The sequence below is a fragment of the Sprattus sprattus genome, assembly GCF_963457725.1.
Source record: "Sprattus sprattus genome assembly, chromosome: 14".
NCBI lineage: Eukaryota > Metazoa > Chordata > Actinopteri > Clupeiformes > Clupeidae > Sprattus > Sprattus sprattus.
In genome coordinates, this window is record NC_137912.1 from 13,866,740 (window position 1) to 13,881,849 (window position 15,110).

Below are 15,110 nucleotides of genomic sequence, written 5' to 3' on the forward strand. Positions count from 1 at the left end.
GCCCTCGTGGACCATGGCATCCACAGAGATCATAAAATGGGCATTATGCTGGTTATGAATGAATCATTGTGGAACTGTGAATGGTAATCTCGGGCTGGACTGCATTAGAGGCCTCTGTTGACTGCTCCCCCACTGTCTTTACATTATTAAAAGTGCATTAGAGCCGTAATGGAGACCGTCGGGGGAGCACTAGCTCCGGGTGGTGGGCACACATGCCCGCTCAGGCTGAAACTTGGAACTGGCGAGGCGATGTGTGCACGTGGCGTGCTAATGCTCCTGCTTCCTGGCACAGATAGAGAGAGAAAGAGGTAGAGAGACAGGAGAAAGATAGTGGGTATGAGATAGATAGAAAGAGAGGGGGGAAGAGAGATAGAGAGAGAGAGATTGAGGCCAGGCTTTAAGAGATGCCAGCGGCAGCAGTTCATTCATGGTAAATTAAGCCGGCACTGATTCATGCTCTTATTACGAGGATTGCCTCATCTGTCATTTACCAACGAATCAACAGCACAGCCCCCCGTTTTATTCATCTTCTGCGAGAGAAAGAAAATCAAATTAAACAGAGTTTCACACATTTATCCCTCTGTATTGTGATGCCTAGGACATTGATATAATAATCTCCCTCAGTGGGTACACTGTCGCAGGCTAACATTATCCTCTGCTGTTAGCTAAAATAGCAAATAGCCCCAATGTCTGACCAGGAGAAGAGAAAAGTCTTTGAAACGCCCTGCACTTTTCTTCCTCCCGCCTTTAAATGGCGGTTGATTGATGATTTTTGCAGAAGGCTACACGACGACTCTCGCTCTGGGCCTCTCTATTATTACCTCAGCTGCTAGGTGTGTTGCTGCAGCAGCCACTCAAGGAAAATAACACCCCGGATAGGACGGGACGGGACGGGATGGGAAGGAGTCGGCGCTTTCGGAAAAACACTGGATGACGTCCATGAATAATGTTGACTTTTTAAAGAAGTCTCTCTCTCTCTCTCTCTCTCGCTCTCACACATGATATGAAGTCAGTGCTGTCAGCTGCATCTGTGCGTCTCTGTTTGAAATATACCATCCATCCCACAGGAGCACGCAGAAGGGAAGGCCACTGAAGCAGATGCAGACCTGAAGCAGATCTGAAGTTAGACTAGGCTTCTGTTTGATTTTACTTTATACAAGTAATATCGCCATTTTAATTGTTTTTATTTATACTCTGATTAATGACATGACCCAGATATTTAGTTTTCTGTTAAATATAGGAGACTAGTGCATAGTCCACTGACAGACAAGTGTTAGGAGTGAAGTAGTGTCATAGTAAAGGGCATTAGATCACCTTAGTTCTCGGAGGCAGTCCATTACCACCCTCTATCTTTTTGCCTTTTCTTCTTCCCATGATCCATCTCGCGTTCGAGGCAAGGTGTGACAATGTGGCAAACTGACATTTCCACCCAGGAAAGTGGCTCTGACTCCCGGCGCTGAATAATTTAATGAATGGAACTACAAGCAAAGGCTTCCTCTCAGTGACCCCCCCCCCCCCCAACCCACCCACCCCACACACACACATTGCAGCCCACTCTACCGACCCCCCCCCACACACACACATGAACACACACCACCGCAACCCACTCTACCCCTACCCCCCCCCCACACACACACACACACACACACTCACACACACCACTGCAGCCCACTCTACCCCTTTACCCCCCCCCCCCCCACACACACACACACAAACACCCCCCCCCCACACACACACACACACACACACACTCACACACACCACTGCAGCCCACTCTACCCCATGCAAGACACTGTGTTTGAATATGCATGGCTCGTGGCTTCATCGGAGGAAAAAGGAGGGGGGGAAAAGAGAAAAGGGAGGATGAGGATGGTTATGTAACATTACGTAATCTCCAGTCCCCCTCCAACTGAAACTTCTCAGCCGCAAAAGGCAAATGACAGCGTCTCCTTTTCGATGGCCTCCCCTTTGACCCCCTTGTCAAAATATTATCTTTTGGGGCTGAAATGGAAGCGAGTGAGAGCGAGCGAGAGAGAGAGAAAGGGGGAAGAGAGAGAGAGCACTAACGACATCTTAGTTTAGTTTGAGAGGGTTATTTTGCTCCCCAAGAAAAATATATCATGCCAAAGAGTACACTTCACATTTTTGCTATTTATTGATTGATAACTAGATAACACTTGATAACTAGACTATAAGCACAGCATGCAAATGGAGCATTACTTAATCGCACTGAATGTTCCCGGGCCATGGGGGAGGTCAGCTGTCAGTGTATTGGTATTGGAGTGGCAGAGGCTGTGGTTCCAACTAAGAGAAGGCAGTGGTTTCGGTGCTGGTGTTTGGGCTCAGCCAGCTAGTCAGTCTCATGCCAGGTCACGTTGCGCACTCAAAGAGCCATGGCCAGTGCGACACTGGTCTGGTGTGGACCCATATATGACTGATTTACTGCCGGGCTTTCAGGCCTCCCTAAACCATAGAGGAAAATAGCTATTTGTTATGTTCTCCACTGTTTTCTCTATTTTTTGCCATGGGAAAATATTCACATAAAGAGACGGACTGTTTTTTTTTTGTGAATTCATTAATCACCGTGCCCGACGACTTATTTTGCTCTACTGTGCCTGCAACGACTGTGCGGGGACATCCATACACAAACCGCTTCCATCCGGAATTCTAGAAAGTCGTGAGTCGTCACCTCGCGTCTCCGTCTGACTGTTCGACTTACGACACCTTGGCATTTCAGTTCCAGTCGTCTCTTGTTTTTTTTTTTTTTTTTTCTTCTCTCCCCCTCCTCCTCGTTTTTTTTCTTTTCTCCCCACGTCGAGGCAGGCAAGTGGAGCGTGTGCTGTGTGGTGGTGCCTACGGGAGGTTGCGCTGTCTGTTAATTAGAACACATAAAGTTTACTGCCTGGGAGAAGCCATTAAGCCGTGCAGAGGACTAAGTAAAGCAAGGCTGACTGTGAAATTGAATTACCGAGCGCATGTTGTTGAACAAAATGGAAAGTGTACAATAAGAGAGGAGAAAGATAGAGAGAAAGTGAGATAGAGACCGAAAGAGAAGAAGAGGAAGAGAGAGAGAGTGTGAGAGGGCGTAAGAGAAAAAAAGGTAGAGGAAAAGCATCCCAGGAGCCCCCCCTCTCCTCTCCTCCCCTCCCCTCCCCTCTCTCTCTCTCTCTCTCTCTCTCTCTCTCTCTCTCTCCGTCTCTTTATTTGTGAATGCAGTATTTCATTATTTCTAGCTGCCGAGCCACGGAGGAGAATGCCAGTGCCGCTCCAGCAGTGCCACTGGTAAATGGTGGCTGGTGAATAGGAATGCGCTGCCAGTCTTTGTGTGTGTGTGACTCTCTCCTCTGCCTCCCCACACAGATGCTCCAACATCCTGAATGGGACCACAAGAGAGGCGCCCGAGGATCCCAGGTCAGTACAATGTGTGTGTTCATGTGTGTGTGTGTGTGTGTGTGTGCTCTTCTGTGTTCCCTCTCTCTGATGTGAATGTGTGTGTTCATGTGTGAGGTGCGTGTTGGTGTTTGTGTCTTCAGGACAGTACAGTGTGTGTGTGTGTGTGTGTGTGTGTTCATGTGTGAAGTGCGTGTTGGTGTTTGTGTCTTTAGGACAGTACAGTGTGTGTGTGTGTGTGTGTGTGTGTGTGTGTGTGTGTGTGTGTGTGTGTGTGTGTGTGTGTGTGTGTGTGTGTGTGTGTGTGTGTGTGTGTGTGTGTGTGTTCATGTGTGAGGTGCGTGTTGGTGTTTGTGTCTTCAGGACAGTACAGTGTGTGTGTGTGTGTGTGTGTGTGTGTGTGTGTGTGTGTGTGTGTGTGTGTGTGTATGTGTGTGTGTGTGTGTTCATGTGTGAGGTGCGTGTTGGTGTTTGTGTCCTCAGGACAGTATGTGTATATTTTTAAATGTGTCTTAGAAAGCGAGTTAATACAGTGAGCACAGTTAAGTGAATATTTTTGAAACATTCCCATGAATGTGTAGCCACTCCTTCCTGCGCGGGGATTTTTTCTTTACTTGAGCTGGAGTATGTTATGTGTGAGGATTTATATTAGATAATTTGGTGCACTTGGTCCCAGGCATGTGTGTTCTTGTTGCCTAGTGCAAGTGTTAATTTGAGTGTGTGTGAATGCAGAGGTGAGTGTGTAGACTTGTACTTTGGTGTGTGTGTGTGTGTAGATCTCTGTGTGTGTGTTCGAAGGCCAGATGAAGAGAGAAGAACGAGAACAAAAGGCTGCGAGATGAGAGAGGGAGATATTATCTCCCATCTCGAGCTGTCCACAAGGGCAGTTACGATAATGCAGTCACATTACGTAAATGCTCTCTTTCTCTCTCTCTCTTGTGTGTGTGTGTGTTTATGTATGAATGAGTGAATGTCTGTGTGAATGAGGGAATGTGTGTGTGTGTGTGTGTGTGTGTGTGTGTGTGTGTGTGTGTGTGTGTGTGTGTGTGTGTGTGTGTGTGTGTGTGTGTGTGTGTGTGTGTGTGTGTGTGTGTGTGTGAATACACAGATGCACAGTTGTATGTCTATGAGCATATATCTGCGTGCGTGTGAGCATGTGTGCAAGCCTGTGCACCTTTGTTGTATCTGGTTTTGTATCCGTATGTGCCTCTGTATTCCTGTGTGTGTTTGTGTGTTTGTGTGTGTGTGTGTGTGTGTGTGTGTGTGTGTGTGTGTGTGTGTGTGTGTTTATATATGTGTATGTGAGTGTGTGTGTGTGTGTGTGTGTGTGTGTGTGTGTGTGTGTGTGTGTTTATATGTGTATGTGAGTGTGTGTGTGTGTGTGTGTGTGTGTGTGTGTGTGTGTGTGTGTGTGTGTGTGTGTGTGTGTGTGTGTGTGTGTGTTTATATATATATGTATATGTGAGTGTGTGTGTGTGTGTGTGCGTTTTGTTCCTCTCACCTGCCTGGCACGTGGCACGTGTTGAGCGCGTGTGTGTGTGTTCTCCCCTCTGACATCTCTCAGCTATGGTTGCTTCCCTGTGCTGAGGTCATCAGCAACACTCACTGCAACTTGCAAAGACACTCTTTTCTTGTTAGACAGAGGAACAGATGTACTGCGTGATGTCCCGTTAGCCACCCCCCCCCTCCCCACACACACACACACACACACACACACACACACACACACACACACACACACACACACACACACTCACCCCCGCCCCCCATTATCTCAGCGCACAGGCAGCACCTTTTCGTCTTTGCCAGCACGCGAATCGGCCTGCTCACACACGTGCCGCATCCGTGACTTCCAAGGAGTAAAAACCCACAAGGGTTATCAAACATGGGCGTTAAGCCTCATTTCAGATGCTACATTTCAGCACAGCGTGTTAGAGTGTCTGTGAGTGATACATGAACATTGCCTCAGCATTGATGGCACAGGGGTGAACGGCGAATGGTGGAATGCCCCTTCAGTATTCTATGCTGTCATTACAAATATGCTGATCTTTTCGCTCACTCAAGCAGTAACTTGATGATGGACCTATAACTTCTGAACTTGGCACTATGCTACTTTCACCCTAAGTAGCACTATAGTAAAGATATGCCCAAACTGTTTTCCAAGATGGAAAATATTTGGTGATACGGCCTTCAGCTGTTTTTGCTGTCATCATTACAGAATGACATAAAACACTGTTCCCTCCTTTTTAAGTCCAGATCTCGCTGGTGTGGAGGTTGAAGTCCCCGCCGCCCCCCACCCTGTGTAATGCCAGCCTCCATCAGAGTGCTTTATCTGGGCTGCCGGTAAGGCTATTATGTTTGCTGATGGAGAAAGGTCTTGGACAGCAACGGTGGCAGAGGCTTACAGGAATGGTGGAGGGCTTTACATGTGTTAAGCCCAGCCTGGGAAAACAGCTGTCAATCACCAGTGACCCACAATAGGCCTATTTCCAGGACCACTGAGGGGGTGAAGAGGGGAGGGCAGGATAATGTATGAAGCTGCTGGAGCTGGAACTGGAGGCTGGACACTGATATCGGGAACAATGCACCAGCAGTTACACAGGACAGTCCACACAATATAATGTGTGTGTGTGTGTGTGTGTGTGTGTGTGTGTGTGTGTGTGTGTGTGTGTGTGTGTGTGTGTGTGTGTGTGTGTGTGTGTGTGTGTTGTGTGTGTGTGTGTGTGTGTGTGTGTGTGTGTGTGTGTGTGTGTGTGTGTGTGTGTGTGTGTGTGTGTGTGTGTGTGTGTGTGTGTGTGTGTGTGTGTGTGTGTACGTGTGCGTGTGTTTGCATGTTTGCCTGTCTTATCAGGAGGATATCCTTTGCTCTCGCAGATCAATGACACTCACTGTTGTCACTGTCCCAGCCTGCTTCTTCTGTTGTTGTCACAGATTTGTTGTATTTTTTGTGGCCGCTCGGCAGTTTCTCAATGCATATGTACCAAACCTTTAAATAAAGATGCCCTCGTTTGGAAAAGCCGTTACCGCATCACATAGGCCAGTGCTGTGCCAATGTTTGAGCAAGGGGAAAAAAAAGTCAACCATGTTTCCAAGTGTGTTTTTGTCCACTCAGTTGAACTGTCTCGCGCTTCAGTCTCGTGGTCTATTAACTGAATGACCTCAGACCAGTTTTCCCTTGCATTGATTCCTAGCAGCGGCACTCCCTAAGAGGACCATTCTCTGAGCGCGTGTGAAGACACAGGCAAACAGAAGCACCGTAGCCAGCAGTGACGCACGCAGCGAGAAAGAAGAATGGAGATAGATTTTTGCGAAGACCCCAAGGTCCCGGGACAAACCACCCCCCACCCCTCCACACACACACACACACACATCTCAACCTCCCTGCTAAAGTCCATCTCCCTGTCCGTCTCATTGCATCAAGAAAGGCTCCAGTCCCAAAGCCTTTTTCAGTGGACAGATCCCACCTTTTTCCTATATAAATAGCCCTCGCTAATTAACAGTTAGGAGAACTGTTTGGGGCAGTGTTTCTCTGTTGTGACAACTGTTTTATGTGTGGGACTGAAGCACTGCTCTTTGCCCCAGACCATCTCCTAGCAACAAGCTATTTCCAATGGTAATGCTTCCTGTGCTGCCTACCTCTGTGGAGTGTGGAACACCTATGTGCATAGCCTCACGCTATTGGTGCACAGCATAGCAGTTGGACTGCTCGGAAGCTGGAGGGGGAGTGGAGAGTAGAGAGAGGGAGAGACGGAGCGGGGGGGGGGGGGGGGGGGGGAGGTGTTGAACACTCTTGGCATATGAGGGGAACGTTGGTGTGAAGTGTGGTCAGATCTGCTCACCTCCATCCCACGAGGAGAAGCCATCACAGCTCAAACAGACAGACAGACAGATAGACAGACAGACTGACAAGAAGTAAAGAAGAGAGGGGGGAAAAAAGGAGTTGGAGGAGCAAGGGGGGGGAGGGGGGATAAAGGCTCAGGGTCTGCCCCAGGGAGGCGATGATGAACAGCAGGCTCAGTCGTGCTACGGGAGGACTCCATCCAGATGTCCGGACTCATCCCCCAAGTCAGGTGCAGTATGTTCTCTCTGCCAGCTTTCCTGTGCTCTCCTCTCATTAAGATGACGACCAAGAGCTAAGCTGCACCAGTGGAGCGTGCAAATATTTGTTTGGTACTCCAGTTGGTTTGGAGACAAAAAATTGCTTAGAGTTGTAGATAGAGCACAGAACAAGGAACTGCTTTTAGCACAGCTGTTCTGTGACGGACAAGTGGAACATCACATAAAGCTCGGGCAGGTCCTGCAGCGAGGAGAGAGGAGGCAAGAGTGTCAAACTTAGTGTTGGCTCCTTGCTCTCATCTCACCCAGCATTGGTGTGTGTGTGTGTGTGTGTGTGTGTGTGTGTGTGTGTATTTGTGTGTTTTCTTTCCTCTCCTTCTCTCCACTCGTATTTCTGTGAATCGAGTCCTGTGTTTGTGGCATGCCAGGGTTGCTCACAGCCCGCGTAAATCAGCACTCCATCTGGGGAGATTTATTGATGCCTACGGCGGCCATGTTTCTTGACAAGCCCATATTAAAGCCGGCGGTTGTATATTCTGGATACACATGTTTTCTTGACGCGCATACGAATGTACAGATGACCGTATGTGGCGGTGGATGAGTTATTTCATGCTTCCCCTGGAGCAGGGAGTTAGAAACTGGAGGAGAAATCCAGCTCTGTGTTTGCGCAAGCCTTATTTTTTTTCGCTCTCGGAACATTGCCTTGCTTGAGCTACAAATGGGAGTTCAGAGAGTTTAATGTCTCACCCCTCTGCACCCCCCGCCAAAGACACACACGCACACACACTCTCACACACACACACACACACACACACACACACTTCCACCACCTCACTCCTTAATCCACCAGACACCAAAGAGCAGATGGAAGCTGGAGCTATCGACAGTACATTGTGGCCCCTGGAGACTGGAGACTGTTGATCCACAGGGGCTATTCGACATAACAAGCCCATTATTCAGCCCCCCCAGACTACAATCACTCAGGGCCTGATTGGTGTTTAGGCGGTGAGTGTTCTCCAAGGGAAAAACTAAGGTCAGCGGACTGGACAGCACCCAAAGCGCTGTGCTCGGAATCCCAATGAGCCTCACTGGCTGAGACTCGCAAGTCTTAACCGCCAGCAATTCAGTCTTTGCCACGTTCTGGCTAAGTGACCCAGTAGCGAAGGCTGGAGCGTCTCAGAAGTGGCAAATAAACATTCCTCTGTGGCCATGGCATCAGTCTGTCATGTTTGCCAGCTACTTACCCTCCCGGTGGGTCTCGCTGTTTGGCCGCCTGTCTTTGCCAAAATGTGGAAAAAAAAGGCAACGGTGAAGTTCTGGAGCAGGAATAGTATTTTTTTTTCTTTTTTCTTTTTACCTTTGTTGTTTTCATTTTGTTGGTTTTGCTCTTGATAGTCGGGACAGGATTGAGTGAACCATTTTTGCAGTAATCTCTTTCCTGCAGTATAAAACCACATGTGTGCACACACAAACAAAGATATGTACAAACAGACACACACACTCACACACAGAGCTTATAGTCATTTTCTTTGGTGGCTTAGCCATTGTAAAACCAATCCAGTATACCTTTTCTCATCATCCCCATGTACTTTACAATGAGACAGAGCAGTTGGGCAACGGCTATCTAAAAGGACTTAAACAATGCTGCTATGACCCCTCATCTTCTAACTTGCGTTTAGAGCAGGGGTCTTCAACAGGGGGTCCGCGACCCCCAGGGGGTCCGCGGAGGTACTGCAGGGGGGTCGCGAAATCTTTGGTTGATAAGATATTTTTTTTTAATATTTAAAAAAAAAAATCCAACCAATTTTTTTTCCACAAATTTAAATGTCTTCCAAATCAGAATTGTATTTATTCCCTTTAAATTCACATTAACATAAATCCAACATATTGTAGCGAACGTATAAATTGATCGAGAAGACGTTATCTTTCAGTCCAATCGACACATTCAGCTACCCACAGGAGCTCTCTCAAGCTGGGCACCGGTTCACTCACAGCACCTTTCATGCACAGGCACTAGCCAATCAGATCGCGTTTCTGCTCAAGTCTAAAGAGCGTGAAACTCCATAGCTGGTCTTGTTTGTACATTGTTAGTTTGACATTTTTTTGCTTAGATTTAAAAAAAAATAAAGAGAAATAGACACTGTACAAGGTCAAAAAACGTTAATTGTAACTGAAAAATAAGTGAGGATTTGCGAGGTGTGTGAGCCTCCTAGCTAATGTTAGCATGCTACTACCTACAATCTTAACAACTTGCTAGCGGTGTGATTGGTTTGTTGACCTGTCAATCTCACTATAACATCTATGTTGTCAACACAACTCCATGCGCCAGACTCCTCCTCCGTCATCCGTTGGATCGTGTCAGTCAGGAGTAATTGAAAAGAAGATACATCTCACTAATGTGGGAGGATGTGTGCCATCGACACAATAACAGGGTAGCTATGTTTATTTGGCACTAGGCCCAGTATATTATAAACAAACTGTTATGCAATTTATATAGTAGGGGGTCCCTGCTCATCTCGCCATCAGTTTGGGGGTCCCTGGCCTGAAAAACGTTGAAGACCCCTGGTTTAGAGTATAAAACGTCTTTTTTGAGGGACCACTCTAAAAGTCTGTTTTGGTCTCCAAAAGTGTCTGTATGTGTAGAGAAGAACCATTTAAAGAGTGGATTATGTAGAACCTTTTTTTTCTCTCTTTGGTATCCAAAACCATCCCCAGCAGACAGTACTTCTGTGCTGTGCGTTATGTGTTGTGCTGTGCTGTGTTGAGCGTGAGCAGTGGAGGGGGAGGGGTGCTGGCAGCCGAGTGTGGGGTTGGGAGTCGCTCCCTCGCTTGCTTTCTGTGCAGTCGCCCCTGTTCTTGCCTGTGGAATTGGTGGGCCATCTGCGCCCCCCCACCCCATCACCCCACCCCCCCGTTGACACATGATTCGGAGCCTTGTCCGCCGGTGCTACAGGCCCAGTTCCTCTGTCTCTGGGCCTCAGTGGAGGGAGAGGGAGGTAGGGAGAGAAATAGGGAGACAGAGGGAAGAGAGAGAGGATGTGAGCTATGACACATGCTATGGTGTTGTTTACACCACAACTACTACTGCAACTTTGCTTTGTGACCTACCTATCATCTCTCTCTCACTCCCTCCCTCCCTTCTTTCTCCCTCTCTCTCTCTCTTGCTCTCCCTGCCACTTCCTCTGGTCTCTCTCTCCTTATCTCTCTTTTTTTTTAGCCTCTCTCATTTTCTCTGTATTTCTCCAGATAACGAATGCCTCGCGAGTCGCCATTCGCCCTTGCCACACCTTAAATCTGAAACTGGTATGCATGGCCTCCTTCTGTAAACGGCCATCATAACGATGTGACTCAGCAGATCAAATGGAGGCCTCAGTGTATGTGCCACTTGCATAACCCCAAGCACAGGCGAATCGATGGTCTACTATTGACAGGCTGTTCCCTTGTGGCCGCTCTATGTGTGTCTACACTGGGGCTCGGCGCTTGCTGGACTGTTTGCCGCGCCCTGTCAACCCTTCACAGATCAATACTGTTTCTACTGCCTGCTGCCTTCCTTTTTTTTCATCACCATCAGCACCATCGTAACCCCCCCCCCTACTTTTTTTTCAATCCATCCTCCCTTCCGCGTTTTTTAAAAGCAGTTTTTTTCTGTGTTGCCGTAAATGCACAGATGTGCACATACATGCTCCCTTGCATAAAGCCCCTGGATATGCATATGCACTTACAGTAAACACACATACACACACACACACACACACACACACACACACACACACACACATACACGTGCACACGTGCACAGACACAGAGGCAGACTCTACTTGCTCTCACAAGCACCTGCACATAAACACACCTAAACGTAACACACATAAACACACCTAAACGTAACACACATAAACACACCTAAACGTAGCACACAGAAACACACCTAAACGTAACACACAGAAACACACCTAAACGTAACACACAGAAACAAACCTTCAGAGGACGTTAAGCACACAAAGAGTCCATTCTTGCTAGGTAATGGGTGAATGTCGTAATTGCAGGATGTCGTAAAGCCATGAAGCTGAAGGGGTACCTAATGTATTTCTTCAGGATAAGGTGATTCACACACCCCCATGAATATCTGGGAGATAGCATCATCTGCCTTTCGGGGAAACTGTTGGGCAATTTACTTTCCCAACTCCCAATCTATATTTGAGGAAGTAATTTACGATAGCTATCGGCTGTTAAATGCTTAAAGATACATACTGTCATTTTTATTGCCAGGCCTGCCAATGTTGTTGGGCTTTTATATGTTTTTTTTTTCTGTGTGTGTGTGTGTGTGTGTGCGTTAGGATAAATACAGAATGCTCCTTTATGTGGGACCGATGAGAGATTGTTGGATATGATATATGTAGACATCTGCATGTAATTGAAAAGGAAAGAATAGTCTCTCTCTCTCTCTCTCTCTCTCTCTGTGTCTGTGTGTATGTAATATGCATGGCATATTAAATCAAGATGGCTTAAAGATGCCATCTGTTGTCTATCCAGTGTGTTTGTCACTAAATTATGTCATTTTTGATAAATGAGAAATTATCTCATGTCACTTGGTGTCTTAAGTTTTTCAAGATGCACAAAACTTTCTACTTCCAAGTTCCAAGAAAACATCACAAAGGATTTCCTGTGTGGGATTTTGCGAGTGTGTATGTGTAAGAGAGAGAGCGATAGAGAGAAAGGGAGATAGAGAGAAGAATGAAGGGAGAGAGAGAGAGAGAAAGGGAGATAGAGAGAAGAATAAAGGCAGAGAGACAGGGAGGAAAAAAGAAAGACTCCCACACAAGGAGCCTGGATGTCTCTGTCCACTTAACCCGCCTTGCTGAGAGCTCTAGATTTAATCGGTCTTTATGCTTCCGTTTGTACGTGTACGACCTAGCCAGTGGCCCTCGCACTAGCGCAGACACAAACAGACTGCATTCTCCCCCGCTCTCTGTCTCCATCTTTTTTTCTTCTTTCTCTCTCTCTCTCTCTCTGCCTCCACGCATTTCTCTCTCTCTGTCTGCCTCTGTCTCTTTGTGACTCTCTTGTATTTCCACGTTCTTACCTTACACTACATTGCATTTCGGTCATTTACCAGATGTTTTCATTTCAAGTAACTTACAGCACAGATAAGAAATCCATATTTTGTATCTTCTCAAATCCATGTCCTTGATGTTGTTGTTGTTGTTGTTGTTGTTTGTTCTTTGCCCCTGATGAGCTACTGAAACATACTACTTGGGTCTAGGTTATCTTCCAGGGACGTCTGTGTTTGGAATCATTTTAACTGCAAGGGGGGCGTAGATGACCCGTTTTCTATGTAACTCACGCATATGCCATTGCTCTGTGTGCCTGTGTGTGTGTGTGTGTGTGTGTGTGTGTGTGTGTGTGTGTGTGTGTGTGTGTGTGTGTGTGTGTGTGTGTGTGTGTGTATATTCACCTTTCATGAAAGTGTGTGAATGTGTGTGGGGGCGAGTGTAAGGGACAGAGTGAGTCGGTGTTTGAGTGTTTGAGATTGCCCTGGCCTGGAGAGTGTCTTGGCCCAGGCAGGAAGCTGATCCTTATGCCGTAACTTACTGTAAGTCCGTGCACCATGCAGGAGCACTCCGGGGCATAGGTGGACGTGCCAGATACAGATCCCTCCTGCACACCAGCACCTCCACCACTGATCTCCTCCTCCTATTTGTTAGTTCACAGCTGGATGCACAGCTGCGTCTCATAAAGGAATGTGGAGAGAAAGCAGACCTGCCTCACACAGGAAGTGGAGAGAGGGGGGGGGGTGGATTGGGATGGGGGTGGGGATGTAGTGGTGTTGCTCATTACCGGAGACAGGTAGTGCAGTGACTGCATGTGAATGGACCAAGCAGGAGGGAGCAGAAGGATTCGGGAGGATACGGTTGTTGTGTCTTCAGGCTTCCACTGTTTCCACTGTTTAGAGAGTGGCCTCTATTGTCAGGGGCTGGTAGTCCTTTGTAAGAGAGCCACTCTCGCTCCCTCACTGACCCTACCCACCACCAGGCTGAAATAGCTCAGATGGGATTATTGAGCAGAGCGAGGGGCTGATTAGTGCTTGTTCCCATCGACAGACGACTTTCATTAGTGGTGTTTGCGCCTCGTGGCATGGGTGACCTTCGACCTCGAGGCTAGACTGGTTTCCAGGTGAACAGGCTAAGCACAGTTTAGGCCTAAGCTTCTGGTTTTCAAATTTTAAAGGTCTCCTGATAATCTTTCAACACCTGTGTGTGTGTGTGTGTGTGTGTGTGTGTGTGTGTGATCGTTCGAACCCGTGATGGATATCACCCTCATATGGAGATCACCTTCCTAACGACGCTCTTTAAGCAAAACTATTTTCATCCTGTAGTGGGATGCTCACAGCGTGACTCACCTCAGGGCTGGCTAGGCTCTCAGGAGGATTGGGGGGGGGGGGGGTGAAGGAGGCTATCGTTTGGCGTCACACTCTGATTCCCACCCTGACAGAGTGACTCAACTCCCGTACATGAGGGGGAGGCCAAACTCAGCAGGGTCAGAGGAGCTTAGGCACAATTTTAATTTTTTGTATGAGTGGTCGAATGACAAAGTGCCCACTGCTTATATATTCCCACTGTCTGTATTTTGTGTCCTATAGGGAATGTGATAACAGTTACAGTAATAACATTGACAGTGATAACAGTAACAGTGATAACAGGAGCTGACAGTGGATGTGTTTATGGGTGTTCGTCATCTGCTGGATTGAGTAAAGAACTGCAGTGGTGTGTTCTGGAGCAAGGTGTCTCTGGACCCTTGACCTGTCCGCAAACTTAACACACACACACACACACACCACGCACATACACACACACACACACACACACATAAGAGAAGATGAGGATAAACAGTCATAATATATGCATGTCTTAGTTTGGTGCAAATACAGTATGTGTATTTGTTTTGCATAGATGTGTGTGTGTGTGCACGCATGTGTGTGTGTGTTTGTGTTTTTCACTGTGTGGAACACCATCAAGCATGCTGATTAACCTGAATTCCTCCAGTTGCCTCTCGCTGTTGCTGCAAGGATTTAAGGTCATTAGTCTACATCCCTCCACTGAGCCTTCAACTGTTGCCTTTGTTCTACCATTAAGGCCTTCAAGGTCAGGATCAAGTGTTTTTGGTTTATTTTTGCAGTCTCACCTCTCTCTCTCTCTCTCTCTCTCTCTCTCTCTCTTTCTTCTCTCTTTCTTTCTTCTCTCTCTCTCTCCCTCTATCTTTCAAGGCCTTACCTAAGTGCTGAGTGTACCCAAGTAATAGGTTTGCCCTGGCCAGCAGAGAGACTACAGGTTGGAGAGTGCAGAAGGGCAAAAAAAATAATAATTCTGGAAGCTTCTGAAAACAAACAGCAGCACAGCACCGTTTTCTCTGAGCCCCAGCCTGGCCAGGGCTGGGTGCTGCTGCTGCTCAGAGCTGAGGCCCAGAGGAGGTGCACTGAGCTGGGGGGGAAGAGGGCCAGAGGAGATGCTGCTGCTGAGAGCTAAGGGCCAGAGGAGGTGGACGGTGTACCCTGTGCAGTTAAGAGCTTCAGGCCCAGCAGCTCATATGGACTGCAGCTTTGTTTGCTCAGGGGCTCATCACTGGAAAGTTAAACATGTACAGATGGATCCCTGCAATGAAGCTATTAT

At 47.5% G+C, this 15,110-nt stretch overlaps 1 protein-coding gene across 1 annotated transcript in view; it reads left to right on the forward strand.

Moving 5' to 3' along the window:
- The window catches only part of pde3a (phosphodiesterase 3A, cGMP-inhibited), a gene marked incomplete at its 5' end in the record, with an annotated part of 64,282 nt that overhangs the window by 31,406 nt on the left and 17,766 nt on the right, over nt 1-15,110 (forward strand). Inside the window, one exon of the mRNA XM_080851075.1 lies at nt 3,361-3,411. Coding sequence (XP_080707201.1) covers nt 3,361-3,411 — 51 coding nt within the window. The remainder of the gene's footprint in view (nt 1-3,360; nt 3,412-15,110) is intronic.